The sequence below is a fragment of the Heteronotia binoei genome, chromosome 2 (assembly GCF_032191835.1).
Source record: "Heteronotia binoei isolate CCM8104 ecotype False Entrance Well chromosome 2, APGP_CSIRO_Hbin_v1, whole genome shotgun sequence".
NCBI classification, from domain to species: Eukaryota; Metazoa; Chordata; class Lepidosauria; order Squamata; family Gekkonidae; genus Heteronotia; species Heteronotia binoei.
This window is the reverse complement of record NC_083224.1, coordinates 185,801,574-185,822,274: the sequence shown is the minus strand read 5'-3', so window position 1 is coordinate 185,822,274 and position 20,701 is coordinate 185,801,574. Positions and strand designations below refer to the sequence as shown.

General features: G+C 45.8%; 1 protein-coding gene across 2 annotated transcripts in view; it reads left to right on the top strand.

Moving 5' to 3' along the window:
* LOC132567049 (monoacylglycerol/Diacylglycerol O-acyltransferase-like) overlaps window positions 1–20,701 on the top strand; it is a 51,680-nt gene that overhangs the window by 22,029 nt on the left and 8,950 nt on the right. For both annotated transcript variants that reach the window (XM_060232643.1, XM_060232645.1), the window contains exons 3-4: window positions 9,637–9,801; window positions 10,237–10,430. In XM_060232643.1, coding sequence (XP_060088626.1) covers window positions 9,637–9,801; window positions 10,237–10,430 — 359 coding nt within the window. The remainder of the gene's footprint in view (window positions 1–9,636; window positions 9,802–10,236; window positions 10,431–20,701) is intronic.

Here is a 20,701-nt window from a genome sequence, read left to right as displayed (position 1 = left end):
CTGTCACACAGTGGCCAAAAAAACCAAGTGCCATCAGGAGGTCCATCAGTGGGGCCAGGACACTAGAAGTCCTCCCACTGTGCCCCCTCAGCACCAAGAATACAGTGCATCACTTGCCCCAGGGAAAAGCCTACATTTCCCAGGATCCCTCCTGTCCCTCTGATTCAGTGGCAAGGTTTTGGAGGGAAACTGGCCCAGAGAGGGGTAGGACCTGGGAGGAGAACATAAAAAGGCCAAGTCCAGGCAGGGTGTGTTCTTTTCCTAGGCGGCAGGGCTGAGGAAGGCTGCTGCAAGGAAGAGACCCTTGCCCTTAGTGGAAGGGTGAGTAGGCCTAGGTCTGACTGAGACAGTCCAGGGACAGTAAGTCCAGACGCTTTAGGGCATTTTGTTTCTTTTCCCTTTGCCCCTTTTACTGTTCAATGCACCTTGTTTGTTATATTGCACTGGCTGATCTTTTAAATAAACCTTTTTTTCCCTGTTGTTCACTCTGCCTGGTCCTCATGCCTATTATTTGGCCTAAGCTACAGGAGGCCTGAAGGGCTTCCCCGTTCTCAAGGGGAATCCTTAACCCAAAGTGGTAGCAGTAATTGGTAACACCCCCTGAGTCGTGACAACCTCCAAAAGAGCATTGCGCCAATAAGAACCTGCCGGAGATGCTCATGAGAGATATCTGGCAGTCCTTGACCAGAACCAGGGTGTTCTTCGGCTTGGTGGAACTCTCAGCTGAATGACATCCCTGTCCTGTGGGACTTAATGCAGTTCTGCAGGACCTGCAAGACAGATGTTCTGTCAGGCACTTGGTTGAGGACAGCGACAGTTTCCATTTATCTGACGCTCCTATTTCCTGTCTCCCCCCCACCCCGCCGGCAGTGGCACAATAGGAAGTTTTCTGCGTCATCTAATTAGTCCAGTTTGGTGTTTTTGTTTTTTTAAAGATGTGAATTAATATATGAAATTGTTTTACTGTTGTACACTGCCTAGAGCCCTGTTATATTAAATCTAATTTCATAAATAAATGTTTTAAAAATGCTTGCTCATGTTGCACTTTGAATGTCATCCTGTGTCAACAATGCCATTTTGCTCTCTGTGTTGGACAAATGCATCAGTCTGCGTGCAAAATACTTGTCGGATGTTTGAAAGCACTATTCAGAAACTGGTTGGGGAATACTTTAATTTTCCAAGGTGCATTCTGTTGCTAATCTAAAAGTTACAGTTCTCATAAGAAAGATTCTCTCTTTGAAGAGAGAATCCAGCGCTTAATCAGAATCCATTACAAAATTTGTTTAACCACCCCTCCCCCCCCCCCAGGATTTCTCACCTTAGATACTAATATTTTTGTACTTTCTAGTGGGTGTTAATTATTTCAGCTGCCGCCATGTCTTTTTTTGGTTTATCTTGTTTAATCTTACTCTAGATCAGGGGTGTTGAGCTCATTTGTTATGAGGGTTGGATCTGATATAAATGAGACCTTCTTGGGCCGGGCCATGTGTGTACCTATTTAAGATTAGGTAGCAGAGACATAAACTTTATGAAGGACACAGACAAACACAAAGATTTTTTAAAAAAAACATCTTAAAATAAAACATGCTTAAAACATTAGCACTTAAAGGTGCTCTCTTTGTATTTCTCCCATGGGATCCAGGGAACTGGGCAAAGGAAGCTTTTTCCTAGGCGGCAGGGCTCTTTCCTAACTTTCCTAGGGGGCCAGGAGGGAGAGGAGCCTCAGCCAATAGAAAGAAGAGGGGCTTGGCTTAGTAGCTCTGCTGCGCAATTGAGAGAGCCTGGTAAAGGACTCCCTCTCCCCTTCCTCCCCAAGGTAGGAACCTCAGCCAATGGAGAACATAAAGACTTTGTTCTGTAGTCCTGTGCAACTGAGCAAGCCTTGCAAAGCAAGCTGTGATGCAGAAGAAAGCAAGAGGGAGAAGGAAGCAGATGACATCCAGTTGCTTGGGGGCCTGATAGGAGCCCTCCGAGGGCTTGATTTGGCCCCTGGGCTGCATGTTTGACACCCCTGCTCTAGGTTTTATGTTAATCCTACACTGCCTAATAACAATCGGGCGGGGCCACCACCCACTCTGAGCAAAGTGATGACTCTTTTGACTGGCTCTTATTATAAAACTGACCTCTCTTTGTAGCTGTTCCCTCTCCCACCTCTTGCCGCCTTTCTTCTGTGAATATAAATAAATGCATATGATGGTCCAGGCTGATTTTGTCAGATCTCCCTAGCTAAGCAGGGTTGGTATGAGGAAGGGAGTCTCCCGAGGAAGACTCTGCAGAGGAAGGCAATGGCAAACCACCTCTGCTTCTCACTTGCCTTGAAAGCCCCTTGAATTTCAGGTGGGCAAATTGGCATTTGGGGGTGGGGAGGCTGAAGGCTACTCTCCCCCACGATGGTCCCAATCCATATTACACTCATGTGCACCTGGGACAGAACCGAGACTAGACACTGAACACATTCTCAGTACATGTTTGTTCCCATCCCTCCCCCCCCCTCCCGAATACGATTTTTTAAAACAGGCACCTTGGCCTAAGCCCTGACAAGATCGTGATGGGTGGGGAGAGCTTGCTTTATACCAATGTGGGGGTGCAGATTGTGGAGAAACTTCTTCATCATGGTGCAGGGGAAATGAGCAGATCATAGAGTCGAAAGGGACCTCCAGGGTCATCTAGTCCAACCCCCTGCACAATGCAGGAAATTCACAAATACCTTCCCCCAAATTCACAGGATCTGCATTGCTGTCAGGTGGCCACCTAGCTTCCATTTAAAAACCTCCAAGGAAGGAGAGCCCACCACCTCCCGAGGAAGCCTGTTCCACTGAGGAACTGCTCGAACTGTCAAGAAGTTCTTCCTAATGTAGAGCTGGAAACTCTTCCGATTTAATTTCAGCCCATTGGTTCTGTGGGATCAGGGCTGTATGAATAAAGAGGGAAGTTTCAGTTGCATGGAAGTTGCTGGGTTTCAGTTGCATGGAAGTTGCACCATAACTCTGCAAATCCTGTGGCTTAATTAAGGGCGAGGCAGAAGAGGAGATTCTAATTGTTCCGCAGGGAGGGAAAGCGTTCTGCATATGCCCAGAGGGGCTTTCTCTGTTCTTAAGACTTCTAAACTGTGGATGCACCCAACTGGTATTGATTTAGTCCCTAATTGCTGTGCCTTTGAGCTGCAAGGTGGCTAGGTTGTCAACCTCCAGATGGTGCCTGGAGATCTCCTGGAATTACAGGTGTTCTTAAGGCTACAGAGATCAGTTCCCCTGGAGGATATGGCAGCGTCAAAAAGCAGATGCTGTGGTGTTATCCCCTGCTGAGGTCCTTTCCCTTCCCAAACTTTGCCCTCCCCAGGTTCCACCCCCCAAATCTCCAGGAATTTCTCAACCTAATGATTGCTGTAAACAGGCCAACCTCTAAATGGATTGCAGTCAGTAGTACGTGTTGATACACACATATGTGTTTGTGGCAGAGGCTAGAGCAGGGGTGGCCAAACTGTGGCTCAGGAGCCACATGGGACTCTTTCACACACATTGTGTGGCTCTTGAAGTCCCCAACACCCCTTTGGCCTGCTTAGAGAAGGTATTTGTCTCTTTAAATCACTTCTGCAAGCTAAGCCAGCCAGAGCCTTGGTGAATGCATTTAAAGTTTATGGTTGCTTTCTTTCCACATCTCCTTCCCTCCCCCCCTCCCTCCATCCATTTGCTTTCTTTCCACCTATCTTCCTTCCTTCCTTTCTGTCTTGTGGCTCTCAAACATCTGATATTCATGTCTTGCAGCTCTCAAACATCTGATGTTTATTCTTTGTGGCTCTTACATTGAGCAATTTTGGCCACCCCAGAGCTAGAAGTCTCTCTCTCTCTCTCTCTCTCTCTCTCTGTGAAGCAGGCTCAGGTTGGGTTATGTAATCCAGCTTCTAAAACTTCAAGCATTGACAAGAACAAAACATCAATGAATAACAATTATAACAATTGATGCAATTATAAAAATTATAACAGTGATGCCGTATCTGATTGCTCCCATATAAATTCCCTAATTGTGCAGCTGGATGGCCGGCAAAGGACAAAATGGCTTGTAATAGCAAGCAAAGCAGGCATTGCGGGGGTGCAGGGAGTTCTGTGGGCACTGTGGGAATTCTGACACACAACCACAAATTGGCAGGGAATTCTGACACAGAGTGGTGGACGCAACCACAAAATGGCAGGGACTTTGTAGTTCGTGGTTCAGTCGCTTAGGATGAAGACACATGAGCCACTTTAAAGCACTTTTTAGTACTCATTTAGTGAAGGGATGCCTTTGAAGTTTTCAGTAAAGTTTGTGTGCTTCAGCTTGGTCCAGACAGCAGCCTTGTAATGCAATCCTGTGTTATTTTCTCCTAAAGGCAGAGATTAACACTGACAGTGTTGACTTGCCACTGGGCTAGGTGTAGGGACAACCCCAGTTGTTTGTGTAAATGCTAGTTGTACGGACTGTTAGGGAGGTATATATATATTTATCTTTAAATGTGCCATCTAATCCTCCTCATGGGGCAGTATCCCTTCACTCACGAGGCGCAGGATATTCCTCCTCTTCTTCTGCAGCAGAGTCTGTAGACCAGTCCAGGGCAAAATATTATCATTCTGCGTACGTATTTGCTTTAGTAACAATGAACATTGTTTATTAACTATGTACAGTGAAGCAATATTAAGCTAGGCAGGCCCGTGGCGCAGAGTGGTAAAGCTGCAGTGCTGCAGTCCGAGCTCTCTGCTCATAACCTGAGTTCGATCCCAGTGGAAGCTGGGTTTCAGGTAGCTGGCTCAAGCTTGACTCAGCCTTCCATCCTTCTGAGGTCGGTAAAAGGAGTACCCAGCTTGCTGGGGGGAAAGTGTAGATGACTGGGCAAGGCAATGGCAAACCACCCCGTAAAAAGTCTGCCATGAAACGTGATGTGACGTCACCCCAGAGTCAGAAATGACTGGTGCTTGCACAGGGGACTACCTTTACCTTTACTTTTTTTAATATTAAGCTGAGAGAGAAAACATTTTGGTAAGAAGAAGAAGACAACTGCAGATTTATACCTCGCCTTTCTCTCTGAATCAGAGATTCAGAGCAGCTTACAATCTCCTATATCTTCCTCAGTGTGAACCACTGTAAACGTTTAAAGAAAGTCAGTTGAGGTGCATGACATGCTGAGAGAGCTCTCCCAGAAGTTGCCATTTCAAGGACAACTTCTGCGATAGCTATGGCTAACCCAAGGTCATTCCAGCAGCTGCAAGTAGGGGAGTGGGGGATCAAACCCAGTTCTTCCAGATAAGAGTCCGCACACTTAGCCACTGTTCCAAACTGGCTCTCAAAAGTAAAAGGAAGCAGTTGCTTCCAACTGTTCACTCGCAGCAGGGAGGGGCTAGCAACAACAGGAGTAAGGAGATAATAAAGTTGTAGGGACAACCCCAGTTTGTGCAAACGCTGTAGGCTGTTTTGTCATTCACCTCAGCTGACTTTCTTTAGACGTTCTTGGGTTTTCACACTGAAATGGATTTCTCCCCATCTGGAATGCCAGTCCTAGTTTAGGTGGACAGCTAATTCCTGGAATGAAATTGTAGATGTTTTAAAACTGCTGACTTTCAACTCCTCAAGGCTTATGGTAAGCAAAGCAGAGATATTTCTTTCTCTTCTTTTGCTTTCCAGATATTTCTGCAACCTTGGAGGTTTCTTCCAGGTGTGTAAGAAATATGTGATGACTTCTAGTGTCCTGGCCCCACTGATGGACCTCCTGATGGCACCTGGGTTTTTTGGCCATTGTGTGTGACAGAGTGTCGGACAGGATGGGCCATTGGTCTGTTCCAACATGGCTTCTCTTATGTTCTTAGGTAGTGATGGCAGCTACTTGAGAGTGAAAGGAAAAATGCCTCCAGGGAGTTGGGAACCACCCCTAGGAGGCCAGGGCAGAACGGGGCTTGCTTCCGACTCTGTTGTGAAGAGTTACTATTAAAATTTTGTATAACCTCATGCCCTCACATTTTGTGGTTGAACCTACTGCCTCCTGTGGCAGCCACATGTTGTGGTTGAACCTACCGCCTCCTGTGGCAGCCATTTTGTGGTTGAACCTACCACCCTATGTCAGAATTCCAAAGCTGCCCAGCAGGACCGGATCTACATGTTTTTTTTGAGGCGGGGGGGGGCAAAATTAAAAAATGGCACCCCCTTATGGGCCCATTCTACTTTATGGGCTCATAGGATAGAATGGACTCCATATCCAATTTGGCACCCCCCTTCCGTTGGCGCCCAGGTCAGTCACCCCCCTCTGCCTCTCCCTAGATCCAGCCCTGCTGCCCACAGGCTCAAAAACAGGAGCCCTGATCTATCCTATCTTTGCATGACCCCATTGTGCAGATTTTTTTTTTTTTTGCTCCATACAGTTGGGAATTAGATACATGATTGTTAGAAAAGGGCCAGGGTGGGGGAAGAAGCAATTGAGAAATCCTAGCAAAGCAATCTGTGACACAGAAAGAAGCGAGAGAGAAGGAAGCAGACTTGCTCATGGGCCTGATAGGAGCCTTCTGGTGGCCTGATCCGGCCCTCGAGCTGCATGTTTGACACCCCTGCCATATTATATAGAAAATCCCAATACCTGATATCATGTATGCTTCAGAAAGAATGAGGAACATTCCCAGACTGTGGACCGAGACCTCTCTCAAGCCTAGATGAGGTGTTCGCTAAACAGCCTCAAACAGAGCCCAAAATCTCCGTTTTATACACTTTTCAGCCAGTAGGAATCAAGGGAGGAGTCCATTAAAAATGTACCAGGCTTGCCCAATACCATCCCATCTAAAGTTGATGAACTTTTGCTAGCATGAACTTTTGCCCAGGTATATTTTAACTGTGAAGTCAAGAAGATTTAGGCAGGCTTTGGAGCCTGGTGCTTGGAAGCCAGGGAATGTCAAATACAAATTCAGGCAAAGGTACATCTACGGGAGGGTGGGGGGAAGGTACATCTATGCAACTTGCTGTCCTCTGCTTCCTTCTCCTTCTCTCTTGCTTCCTTCATAATAGTTTGTTTTGCAAGGCTTGCTCAATTGCACAGGAGCTACAGAGCAAAACCTCTATTTTCTCCATTGGCTGAGGCTTTTCTCTTGGGGAGGAAGGTTGGAGGAATAGCTCACTTTGCTGGGCTCTCTCAATTGCACAGCAGAGCTACTGAGCCAACCCTTCTATTGGCTGAGTGCCCCCCCTCCCAGTCCCCTGGGGAAGGAAGGAAAGAGCCAGAGCTTCCTTTGCCCAGTTCCCGGGATCCCATGGGAGATATACAAAGAAAGCATCTTTAAGACCAACAAGTGGTAACGTTTTAAGCATGTTTTAAGTTTTTAAAAAAATATATGTTTGCATTTCTCTGTGTCCTTTATAAAATTTGTATCTCTGCTACCTAATCTTAAATAGGTACACACGTGGCCCGGCTCGAAATGGCTCGGCCCAAACAAACATGGCCTGGCCCTACAAAGCCTCATTTATGCCAGATCCGGCTCTTGTAGCAAATGAGTTCGACACCCCTGAGTTTGACAGAGCAAGGCTTTTGTTTTTACTCCTAGGCTGCCAGCAAAAGAGCAAAGGCTTATGGGACTACAGAACCAGAGCTGCAGTTAGCTGTAGCAAGTCCTAACATAGTCACTCAAGGACGGGTTCTGCCACAGGAGCTCCGGGAAGGTTTTGTATTTGCATATGTTTTATAGCCAAGGTTCATTGCTATACCAAGTACATGGATAGTCAAATAAGTGATAAAAGCATTTCAGCTGCATTTGAAAAAAAGAAACCAACTTTTATTTTATGTTTATGCCTTGGTCTCCAAGGAAAGCTTAAGATTTTGCAGAACAAAACGACAGGACACAGGCTGTATTCTCCAAAACGTTATAGGGATTTATTGCAGCGATCTGTTAGTGCCACTGAATTCCCAGCTTTAACTTATGAAGAAGTCAGCCTTTTTTGTTGTAGAGATGTACCTTATGTTGCCACACATGGCTGGAGATTTAAAAGCCACAAAGATGGCTAGAGCAGGGGTGGCCAGACTTGCTTAACGGAAGAGCCAGGCAGAATAAATGTCGGATGTTCGAGAGCCACAAGATATAAATGTCAGATGTTCAAGATCCGCAAGACAGGAAGGGTGGGGAAAGGGTGGGGAAAAGCTAATAGATTGGAGAGGAAGGGAGAGGTGGAAAAAAAGCAACTTTAACTTTAAATGTATTCTCCAAGCCACCAGCTAGCTTAGCTTGGGGAAGTGATTTAAAGAGACAAATGCCTTCTCCAAGCTGGCCAATTGAGCAGTGGGGGCCTCAAGAGCCACACAATATGTGTGAGTCATATGTGGCTCCTGAGCCACAGTTTGGCCACCCCTGGGCTAAAGTATTCTTTAAAAATAATAATAATAATGCTGGGAATTCAGGGGCCCTATTAGATTGCAGCAATTTGCTGTTATAATGCTACAGCAACCTCAAATCTCCAAGAATTCCCAAATCCTATTGGGAGCTCCCAAACATAGCTGTTCACATCCACACATTGTGCCAAACCCGCTGTGATTATGAACTTTCCAAAAAGGCTGTATCGGAACAATTTTTGTAAAGATAACATCAAAGCAGGGGAGCAGAACGATAAGATGTTGTGTGGATGCTTTTAAAAAACCAATAACTCCAATTTGGAAGCCAGCCCAGAGCAGAACCTCTACGTAAGATGTTATGATGATACCCTCAACTGGATTACTTTCTCTTCATGAAAGGGAAGTTCTAGAGCAGACGTGTCGAGCTCATTTGTTACGAGGGCCGGACTGACACAAATGAGACCTTGTCGGGCCGGGCCATGTGTGTCATAAAATGTAATGCCAGGTCGCAGAGATATACATTTTATAAAGGACACAGGCAAACGCAATGATTTTTTTTTAACTTAAAACATGATTAAAATGTTAGCTCTCATTGGTCTTAAAGGTGTTTTCTTCATAACTGCCGTGGGATCCAGGGAACTGGGCAAAGGAAGATCTGGCTTTTTCCTTCCTTCACCATGGGATCAGGAGGGGGAGAAGCCTCAACCAATAGAAGGAAGAGAGGCTTGGCTCAGTAACTCTGCTGTGCGATTGAGAGAGCCTGCAAAGCAAGCTCTCCCCCCCCCCCCGCTTCTCTCCAAGGGAGGAGCCTTGGCAAATGGAGACAATAAGGCTTCATTCTGTACCTCCTGTGTGATTGAGTGAGCCTGGCAAAGCAAGCGGTGATGCAGAAGGAAGCAAGACAGAGAAGGAAGCAGATGACAGCCAGTTGCTTGGGGGCCTGATAGGAGCCCACCAAGGGCCTGATTTGGCTTTTGGACCACTTTTGACACCCCTGTTCTAGAGGAACTGGTTGGCTACTGTGTGAGACAGGATGCTAGACCAAATGGATCACTGGTCTGATTCAGCAGAGCTCTTCCAGTGTTCTTCAGCGGAGGCCATCCCTCTCCCAGTAATGGCCAACTATAGCAATCTCTTTCCTTTTGTGTAAATTCCCTGTACCATAGTAAAGAGTCCAGTAGCACCTTTAAGACTAACAAATTTTATTGTAGCGTAAGCTTTTGAGAAACACAGATCTCTTCATCGGACGCAGCTGTCTTCTGGATCCCTGTTGTAGTTAACCTCTAAATACCTCCTGCTCTCAACAGGATATGAGCTGCACGGCCTTGAAAAAATACCAGATGGCCCAGCACTTGTTGTCTTTTACCATGGAGCGACTCCGATTGACTTCTTCTATTTCATGGCCACCATCCTGATTAAGAAGAAAAGGATGTGCCACATTGTGGCCGACCACTTTGTCTTTTCAATTCCAGGTAAAATTCATTTGCACTGGGGTTTATGATATCTACTGATTGGTTAGGAGTGACCTTTTTTGTACCTCTTAAAATTAGTATTCTGGACAAGCCAGTTTGGTGTAGCGGTTAAGAATGGTGGACTCTGATTTTGAGAACTGGGTTTGATTCCCCACGCCTCCTCCACATGCAGCCAGCCGGGTGACCTTGGGTCAACCAAAGTTCTCTCGGAGCTGTCCTCTCAACAGCAGTTCTCGGAGAGCTCTCTCAGCCCCACCTGCCACACAGCCCTGATGTAGCCAGTCCTCCTGGAGAAATCCCTCTGTAAGAAGAGCCATGTAAGCACTTGGAGGATTGGCTACGTCAGGGCTGTGTGGCCTAATATGCAAAGGAGTTCCTGCTACAAAAAAAGCCCTACTGCCATATATATGTGACCCTGTTTCTCACCACTTGCAGGTTTTAAACTCTTGCTCGATGTGTTCAGCGTTCAGCATGGATCGCAGGAGGAGTGTGTAAAAGCGCTAAGGAACGGCGACTTGCTGGCCATCGCTCCGGGAGGAGTTCGGGAAGCCCTCTTCAGTAACGAAAACTACTCCATCATATGGGGAAAGCGCAAAGGATTTGCTCAGGTGGCAATTGATGCCAAAGTGGTGAGTATTCTTGGAGAGTGATTGGATCCTAACATGAGAGTCATGTGCTTGGGTCATGGTATGAACTTCCTTCAGGCAACAGGCAATGGCTGAGGTCCTCCCAGGTGTGAGAGAGACAAGGAAGGTGGATGGTCTGTCTGGCTTTGCTTCCTCTTCTCCATATGTACTAGCAGGGAGGCCATTAAAGGTTCTTCTGGAGACCCTCTTTGGAAGCAAACAGGGAATCTTATACTGTTTTGAGAAGAAGATGAGAGGATATTGGATTTGTATCCTGCCCTTTACTCTGAATCTAAGAGTGGCTCACAATCTCCTTTACCTTCCTCCACCACAACAGACACCCTGTGAAGTAGGTGGGGCTGAGGGAGCTCCCACAGAAGCTGCCCTTTCAAGGACAGAGTCTCAGAGCGGTTTACAGTCTCCTTTACCTTCCTCCCCCACAACAGACACTCTGTGAGGTAGGTGGGGCTGAGAGCACTCTCACAGAAGTTGCCCTTTCAAGGACAGCTTTGTCAGAGTCTATTGCTGACCCAAGGCCATTCCAGCAGCTGCAAATGGAGGAGTGGGGAATCAAACCCAGTTATCCCAGATAAGAGTTTGTGCCCTAATCACTACACCAAACTCTGTGCGTGGGGGTGGGGTATTAAGTGCCATCAAGTCACTTCCAGGCTATACCCGTATGAGTTAGTGACCTCCAAAAAGTCCTGTTTACGGCTTTGCTCAGATCATGCAAACTGAGGGCCATGGCTTCCTTGCTATTGGCTGCAATCATGCACTTTCAATGCAGTTTCCACTTTCATTGCACTTTCCAACTGGATTTTGCCAGTTCACATAAGAAAATCCAGTTGGAAAGTGCATTGAAAGTGGATTGAAAGTGCATTATTTAGTGTGTGTGATTGTAACCTGGGTTAATCCTTCTCATATCGGGTCTTCCCCTTTCATTCTGCCTTCCACTTTTCGTAGCATGATTGCCTTTTCCAATGATTCTGTCTTCTTATAAAGTGATTGAGGTTCAATAGTGTCAGCTCAATCATTAAACTTTAAACTTGTGTAATTCCTCTGTAGTTATCACTCTTTGATGGCCTGTTGTAATTGTGCTTTGGCAGTTTCTGCTTCAGCTTTCATCAGTTGTTGTTTCAAGTCATCTGCTAGAGCATGTTTGGTGTAGTGGTTAAGTTCATGGACTCTTATCAGGGAGAACCGGGTTTGATTCCCCACTCCTCCACCTTGCAGTTACTGGAATGGCCTTGGGTCAGCCATAGCTCTTGCAGAGCTGTCCTTGAAAGGGCAGTTTCTGGGAGAGCTCTCTCAGACCCACCTACCTCACAGGGTGTCTGTTGTGGGCGAGGAGGGTAAAGGAAATTGTGAACTGCTCTGAGGCTCTGTCCTAGAAAGGGCAGCTTCTGGGAGAGCTCTCTCAGCTCCACCTACCCTCACAGGGTGTTTGTTGTGGGGGAGAAAGGTAAAGGAGATTGTAAGCTGCTCTGAGACTCTTAAGATTCAGAGTGAAGGGTGGAGTATAAATCCAATATCATCATCATTTTCTAATGTGGTGTCATCTGTGTAAATTTTTAATGTTCTTTTCCACCAATTTTCACTTCACCTTCATTGAAGTCTAATCCAGTTTTCCTTATAATATATCCAGGACCAGGATATAGATTGACGAGAGGGAGATAACAATCTTGTCTGACACTTGGTCAACTGAAACATGTCTTTCTCCATATTCTGTCCTAACAGTAACCTCTTGCCCAGGATACAGGTTGCTTATCAAAACAATTAGATGTTGTGACACACCCATCAGCCATAACATTTCATGATCCAGACAGTTTTGCTGTCATCTTCGGATTTCCTTCTGAAATTCTCTCATATGCTTCAGTAACTGATATAAATTTGCAATACGATCTCCAGTGTCGTCTTCCCTTTCTGAGTCCAGTTCAAACATCTGGAATTTCTCATTCTACATATTTTAACTGTCTTTGTTGTAAGATTTGAGCATTGTTTTACTCCCATGAGAAATTAATGAGATGGTCCAAAGCTGCAGTTTTTGACGTCTTCTTTTTTCAGAATTTGAATGAAGACAATGTTTGTTGTTTCCATGTTTGTTGGCATATTCTTGTTAAGGTTTTGATGGACTCCATTTCTGAGGCTTGAAATGGCTCTATTGATATCCCATCTAGCCCTGGTGACTTGTTGCTTCCAATTCCTTTCGGTGCAGCTTTCATTTCACTTTCTAAAACTGTAAGTCCTTCTTCCAAAGGTTCTTCTTGGAAGGAATCTGTCATCCTTCAATCTCTTCTGCATAGTTGTTCAGTGTGTTGTTCCCATCTTTTCTTTATTTGACCTGTTCAGGTAGTATGTTTCCATGATATTCTGCATGCCTCACCTTGCTTTACATTTCCCTTTGATTTCTTGGATCTCGTGGAACAGGTCTCTTGCTCTTGCTTTTGTTGTTGTTTTTTGTTCTCTTCTGATTCTTCATACTGGTGATAGTTATCTTTGCTTCTTTGCGCAAGTTGCTAGGATGCTGCATTTGGACTTTTGATTCTATTTCTGTCACCTTTCACTTTTGCTTCTCATTTATCTTTAGCAATTCTGAGAGTTTCATGAGCCATTCATTGAGGCTTTTCATTTATTTTGGCTACAGGAATAGTTTTCTTTCTTTCTTTCTTTCTTTCTTTCTTTCTTTCTTTCTTTCTTTCTTTCTTTCTTTCTTTCTTTCTTTCTTTCTTTCTTTCTTTCTTTCTTTCTTTCTTTCTTTCTTTCTTTCTTTCTTTCTTTCTTTCTTTCTTTCTTTCTTTCTTTCTTTCTTTCTTTCTTTCTTTCTTTCTTTCTTCCTCCCTCCCTTCCTCCTCTGTCTGTGTGTGAGTGCCCCTAGAAGTCATGGTGACCTCTGGTGACTGACTCCTACTGGGGCCTAGAGGATATTCAGGGAGGTGCCTGAATAAAGCCTGCCTCTGTACTCCTGACTGCTGGTATTCCAAGGAGGTCTCCCATCGAAGTATTTGCCAGAGTTGACCCTGCTGAGCTTCTGAGATCAGATCGATCGGGTTTGCCTGGGCTATCCAGGTCATGTCTTTGTGCAGTCTTTTAATGTCTCTGGTTTCAGCCCATAGTTCTTTCCATTCCTATTCACTTCAGCTTAGTAATGCAGATCTTTTCTTTACATGGTCTTTAAACGGTTCAGGATTGTGTTTTGGCACTGTGAATGTTTTGGTGTTTTTCCTCATCTGTAATCTAATTTTCGCTATTAACAATCCGTGGTTTGCGTCATAAATTGACTCCTGGTCTTGTTTTAGCAGAGAGAATAGAGCAGGGTTCCCCAATCTTTTTGAGCTTTGGGGGCACCTTTGGAATTCTAACATAGTGTGGTGAGTGCATCCACAAAATGGCTGCCACAGGAGGTGAAGCTTGCCACAAAATGGCTGCTGTGGTCAGCCTTCAGTCCCACAGTGAAGATCCTTATGCTGGGCTGGCAGCTGCTGCCAAAATAACATTTTTTTAAAAAAAAAAATCTGCAGAGCCAATCAGAAGCCTTACTGGGCAAGAGCCCCACCTGGGCCCACCCATTTCCTAACAGCACTTGGCAGGCGTCAGGAAAGGAGTTGGTGGGCTCTGTGGTGCCTATGGGCACCACTCTGGGGACCCCTGGAATAGAGCCCCCCCATCTTCTGCTTCCAGTTATGTAATCTGTTTGATTTCTTGACTGGCCTTCTAGCGATGTCTATGTATGCAGTTGTCTGTTCAGTTGCCTGAAAACCTGTGTTTGCAGTGAATAACTTGAGGTCTTCACAGAATGCTATGAGCCACTCCTCTGCTTCATTTCGTGTCCCCAGCCCAAATTTTCTGTCAATATTTGATTCTACTTTGATCCCCACTTTTGTGTTCCGGTCACCTACGATTATCATTGCATCTTGTTTAAGTTGTGTGATCAGTTTCTTCCCGGATGCTAGCATAAAAGCTTTCGATTTCTTTCTCTTTGGCATCTGCAGTTAAGGGGTAAACTTGAATAATGGTTAGATTGATAGGTTTCCCGTGAAATCTGATGGACGTTATTCAATCAGACTTTGCATTGTAGCCCAATTGCTTGTGCTGTATCCTGCCTCACGATTAAAGTGACCTCGTTTCTACCATGTTTGTCCTTTCCTGCATAAAACACTTTTGTAATTTTCTGACTGAAAATATCCTCATCCAGTCCACGTTACTTCACTTACTCCCAGAAATGTTCCATTTCCTAACCTGTGAGCCGCCCTGAGCCTGCCTTCGGTGGGGAGGGCAGGATATAAAATAAATAAATAAATAAATACAATTTCTCAGTTTACTATTTAGAGCATATCTTGATTCATACTTCTCAGGTTCCATGTTCCTATTGTAAGGATTGCCAGGTCTGACTAGGCTTCCCAATCCCCAGGTCCCAGTGGGGGATCCCCTGTTTTTACAGGCTTCCCCCCTCCCCCAGCCAGCTGGCTGGCGGGGGGAACCCCCACCCCCACAGTCATCATATAGTTTTAGAGCTCCTGCAGGTTTAGAAACCTGCAAACAGGTCCCTTTTTAAAACGTGTGCCTTTAAGGCTGAGCAGGAAACAGGAAGGACTTCATTGGAAAGGTCAGTAACAGTTTCGTCGGAGAAGGGCCCCTCCCTTTGTTTTGCTTTCGTTTTCAGAGGAAGTAAAGTTCTGCAGGAACAAGACCCAGTAAGTATTTGTGTGTGTGAGAGAGGGAGGGGGCAGGGGATTCCCTGGTTTGGAGGCCCTCCCCCCACTTTAGAAAGCGTGGGGGGAGGGAAATGTCTACTGGGCACTCTATTGTTCCCTATGGAGAAGGATTCCCATAGGGAATAATAGGGAATTGATCCGTGGGTATTGGGGGCTCTGGGGGGCTATTTTTTGAGGTAGAGGTACCAAACTTTAAGTATAGCATCTAGTGCCTCTTCCCAAAATACCCCCCAAGTTTCAAAACGATTGGACCAGGGGGTCCAATTCTATGAGCCCCAAAAGATGGTGCCCCTATCCTTCATTATTTCTTATGGAAGAAAGGCATTTAAAAAGGTGTGCTGTCCCTTTAAATGTGATGGCCAGAACTCCCTTGGAGTTCAATTATGCTTGTCACACCATTGTTCCTGGCTCCACCCCTAATGTCTCCTGTTTCCACCCCCAAAGTCCCCAGATAGTTCTTGAATTGAACTTGGCAACCCAGGTCTGACTCAAGAAATATCTGGGGGCTTTGGGGGTGGAGCCAGGAGCAAGGGTGTGACAAGCACAATTGAACTCCAAAGGGAGTTCTGGCCATCACACTTAAAGGTACTATGTGCCTTTTTAATGACTTCCCTCCGTTTGGAAATAATGAAGGATAGGGGCACCTTCTTTGGGGCCTCATAGAATTGGACCCTCTGGACCAATCTTTTTGAAACTTGGGGGGTGCTTTGAGAAGAGTCACTAAATGCTGTGCTGAAAAATTGGTGCCACTAGCTCAAAAAAGAGCCTCCCCCAGAGCTCCAGATAGATTTCCCTCCCTGCTTTCTGGTACCCCTGAAGCAAGGGAAGGGCCTCCAAACTGAAAGATCCCCTGCCCCCAACTGGGGATTGGCAACCCTAGTAAGTTGAGCAGCTTTGAGTTTTTGTTGTGAATTCACTCACATCAGCAATGGAGTGACCTGTTGTCTTTAATCCAGTTGCATTGTTAAGAATAGCACCATGGATAGTTGTCCTCTGCTCTTCCCTAGTAGCTGACTGAGCGCTATCCAACCGGGGAGGAGTGGGGGATGTTCTCTAGGTTTATCCACATTCCTGACGTACTTGGTTAAATATTTCAAAAAAAGGGATGTCCAAAGCAGGTGACAACAACAAAAGAAACACACCAGACTTTAAAACTACAATAGATCTTGGGCTGGCTGGGATTTCACAGCCAGTTCTTCCAACTGCAGCTCACAGGCTAGGAGCCAAAGAGCTTGTGTCTCTGGTCACACCCAGCCCTTACTGGCAGGAAGGATACCGATACAAAGCTGAGATGGTGTCCCAACAATTGCCGTTCCCTTCTCTTGCTAATCAGTCAAAATGTTGTGGCAGCATCTTAATGCTCCTGAATGCAATTGTTGCTTCTTGAAACTTCCATTTTTCAGTCTGTTGCAGAATATCATAGTACAGAAAAATCCTGAACTGTTCCCTTCTCCCATAATTCCATGTCTGTGTGTCCTTTTGGACTTTTAAATTTATCACTAATTTTCTTTTTTTATGTGGCCATTTACAGGGCTTTTTTTTGTAGTAGTAGTAGGAACTCCTTTGCATCTTAGGCCACACACCCCTGATGTAGACAGTCCTCCTGGAGCTTACAGTAGGCCCTGTGCTAAGAGCCCTGTAAGGAATTCTAGCAGGACCTCCTTTGCATATTAGGCCACACACCCCTGATGTAGCCAATCCTCCTGGAGCTTCCAGTAGGCCCTGTACAAAGAGCCCTGTAAGGAATTCTAGCAGGACCTCCTTTGCATATTAGGCCACACACCCCTGATGTAGCCAATCCTCCTGGAGCTTCCAGTAGGCCCTGTACTAAGAGCCCTGTAAGCTGTTAGAGGATTGGCTACATCAGGGGGTGTGGCCTAATATGCAAAGAAGTTCCTGCTACCAACCCCCCCCCCCCCCCGGCCATTTAGACTTCTTTTGTCACTGGTGCTGTTGACGATGATGCCTTTAGGAACTCCCATCTTGGACACTTGTGGTTGATATCTAGTTATCAAATCTTTAAGTTTTTAAAAGGCGGGGGGGGAGTTCAGGTGTTTGACTAGGGTCACCTTTAGCTTTCCAATAAAGAATGAAGAGTTTCAGCATTATGGAGTCACTTCCCTCCAAGTTCCCACTAGTTCCACCTCATTGACCGGATAGAGATAGAATCAGGATAGCTGAGCTCTCTTTCCTTCCTTCTCCTGCTCCTGAAAGAGAAAGTTAACAGTTAGGCATGTCAGGAATTTATTTGACATTCCATCTTCTGTGGAACTGGTTGCCCGAGTCAAATCTCTGCACCTGATTGCTCCAACTATTACTAACTCTTGCTGGCAAACATAGCGCAGCCTTCATCCACTTGTCATGAGGTTCTCCAGAGATTGTAAATTATAGCTCTGGATAGGTTGGTGAGCAATACCAAAAAACTCCCCCAAAACCCAGCCACCCCCATATGAGCACAGTTCAGTTGTGGGTCTGAAAATATGCAAGGATTCTTGCTGTTAGTCCAGAGCAGGGGTGGCCAAACTGTGGCTCTTTCACACATATTGTGTAGCTCTCAAAGTCCCCACTGCCTTGGAGAAGGAATTCCTCTCTTCAAATCACTTCTCCAAGCCAAGCCAGCTGGTGGCTTGGAGAATGCACTTAAAGTTGTTTTCTTTCCACCTCTCCCATCTTCCTTCCTTCCTTGTGGCTCTCAAACATCTGACATTTAATCTTTGTGGCTGTTATGTTAAGCAAGTTTGGCATCCCCTGGTCCAGAGGTTCTTGTAGAAACTTCCAACGATTTTGATCTTTCTAATTCCAAAGCTCTCTCTCTCTCTGTGTATACTAAAATCAAATGTATATAAAATCAAATGAATAAATTATAGACCAACATATGTGCATTCAGTATGGCTCATTTGAAAGATTTTTGGCAAGTGCATAAGCGTATGCTCCCTTTCCCGATTATTTATTTATTTAATCACATTTCTAGCCTGCTTTCTCCCACAAGCAGGCTCAGGGAAGGTTACAACCAAATAAAAACAGTTAATTAAAATACATTGCAGTAATCTAAATTTTAAGTCCAATACCATAACTCCCAAGGTGGTGAAAAGTCCCAAAAAGCTCCCAGATGAGGCTGTATGTACGCCCAGATGGATCAGAGAGTCGACTGGTCACATTGATTGGTGCTGGGAAAACTTGTTAATTGTTGTCAGTGTTGTGCCTTTGGCGGACTTTGGAATTTTTTTTTTTTTAGCCCAGAAGAATAACTCCTAGCCTGGAAATATTAAGTATAAGCAGGTCTCTGATTCCGCAGGAGCTCACAGGAGCACAGCTCCTGAACCTTTCTGAGGGTTCCCCCTCTTCCTTTCCACCTGCCTCGTCCATTGAATAGCAGGTGCAGCTGCATAACAATCCCTGGATTAGGAGAGCAGCCAGCCAGCCAGCCACCAGGAGCTTCGCCACACCCCCAGTGGCCCTCATTAACCCCTGGAGAAGCCTGTGCCACCCTTTCTCTACTTCTTATGTGATGTTAGACGATGGGTGGCTTGCTGGCTTTTTGACTGGGGGGCGGTGGCCCAGGAGAGCCCTAGGCAAGTGAGGCCTGCTTGGGCTGGCTGGATCTCTAGCCTGCCCAAGGAGGCCTCGCTCGTCCGGGGCTCTCCTTTCTTGCATCAGGTTGCTTTTGGCTGGGAGGGGAGCGGCATATGCTAATGAGCTCCGCCATTTGTTTTTCTACAAAACGACCCCTGAGTATAAGTGTGTCTATGTGCGTATGCGTACAAAGGTCTCAAACATTTCTGGCTACCTAATCCCTTTCTTTGCTAATTGGCAGTGCTTTCCTCATGAATTTACAATGTTAATCCAAAACTGAGTTACATCCTTCTAAGCCCACAAATTACAATGGATTTAGAATGGTGTAACTCTGTACAGAACTACACTGTTAATCGCAGATTGGAGGCGGTGGATGAAGGTGGCAGCTCACCCATTGGAACATTCATACTAGATTATTAAACTAATGAAAAGTATTGTGATAGCTGACAGAGATTCAAACCAGTGTAATTAGTGAGTGGTCCAAAGCTGCTGCTTCTGTCCAAGTGGAAGTGAGGGACCTACAGGCTCTTGTCGGAGATGGCATGCAAAGTTCTCTTGATATAAATACTCTTATTTTTATGCCTTAGCTGAGCTGGATCTCCACTCCCCTGACAATTTCTCCTCCTCAAACTGCAGCTACTAACCCATCATATTTGGAATAAAGGGCTCATCTTCTGGAAGAGGCTTTCTGGTTTGTTTGTTTTTTTGCCGGGGGGGGGGGTCTCTAGAACTGGTGGTCCCATTGGGTCATCATGGTCTCATTGGTTAAATGGAGTCTAGTTAATTGGTTATCACACACCATTACTTGGCAACGCTTGCCTAAAGATGTCCAGTCATTATAAAAAGAAAACCCCACCAGTTTCATTCGTGAGAAGTTTCCCTGTGCTTTGATACGGCTGAGGCCTCCTCTTAGCTCCCCTGAGCAGACTCGATTGTTTATGCTGCGGGACAAGATTGCCTGGGAGGCAGGGCTGCTAAGAGCCACCGTAGGCCCCCCCAGACAATGATTCCGTCTGCCCCCCATGACCCTGATTTAGGGTTGCCAGGTCCTACGTGGGAGTCGGCAAGGGGGATCCTAGCTTCTCTCCAGGACCTTCTGCTGCGGTGCAGTGACATCACCTGGAACCACATGGGAACAGAGTTCCGGCTGGCTTGGCGTTTAGGGGTGTGGCCTGATACGCAAATGAGCTCCTGCTGGGCTTTTTTCTGCATGAAAGCCCTGTCTGAAGTTAATGCTAGGTGTTTGAAAACCGGCCACTGACCTCAAGATGGCAAAATAAATAAATAATAATGAAGGAGTTAGAACACCCTCAGCAGAGTTATTGTGAAGATAAAATGGAGGTCAGGAGAATATTGGAAGCTGTTTAGGGTCCCCATTGAAGAGAAAGAAGGGGTGCTGTGACTTTTGTTATAAATCTAATGTTGTCTACAGTTCACCAGAAAAAGATGCTTGTTACTTCTGTTTGATCATCAACTACTGCTGCAGCTATTTTGGGCAGGAAGAAGGACAGCTCGTTCAGCATTCAAATTACTGTTGAATATTGTCAGCGCACTGATCAAAGGCAGGCCCATGGTAGAAGCCAATGTAATTGTGTAAAAAGGAACACCAAAGGGCAGGCTGTTCTCACCAAAAATGTCCACCTCATACTCAATTTGCTTGGCCTGTGGCTTTCAGAGTTTTTCTCTATAGCAGTGTCGCCCAGCCTATGAGTCAGGACCCCAAAGTAGGTCACAAAGACTCTGAAGGCAGATTGCAAGCCCGCCCAGCCTCATGGCTGCTCCTGCCCCTTTGCATTGCTTTTTTCTCTTCTCCTCTTTCTTCTTACCATCTTCTCATATCCTCACCTCGGTTTGTGACAATAATGAGGCAAAAGAAACTGCCTGGCCTCTTGGAAACAGTGTGTGGGGGGGGGAGAGAACCCCTCAGCTCCCTGTGCTTGGCAGGATTGGCCCCCTCTCACAGTGAGGGTAAGAGTGGGAAAATGTGCT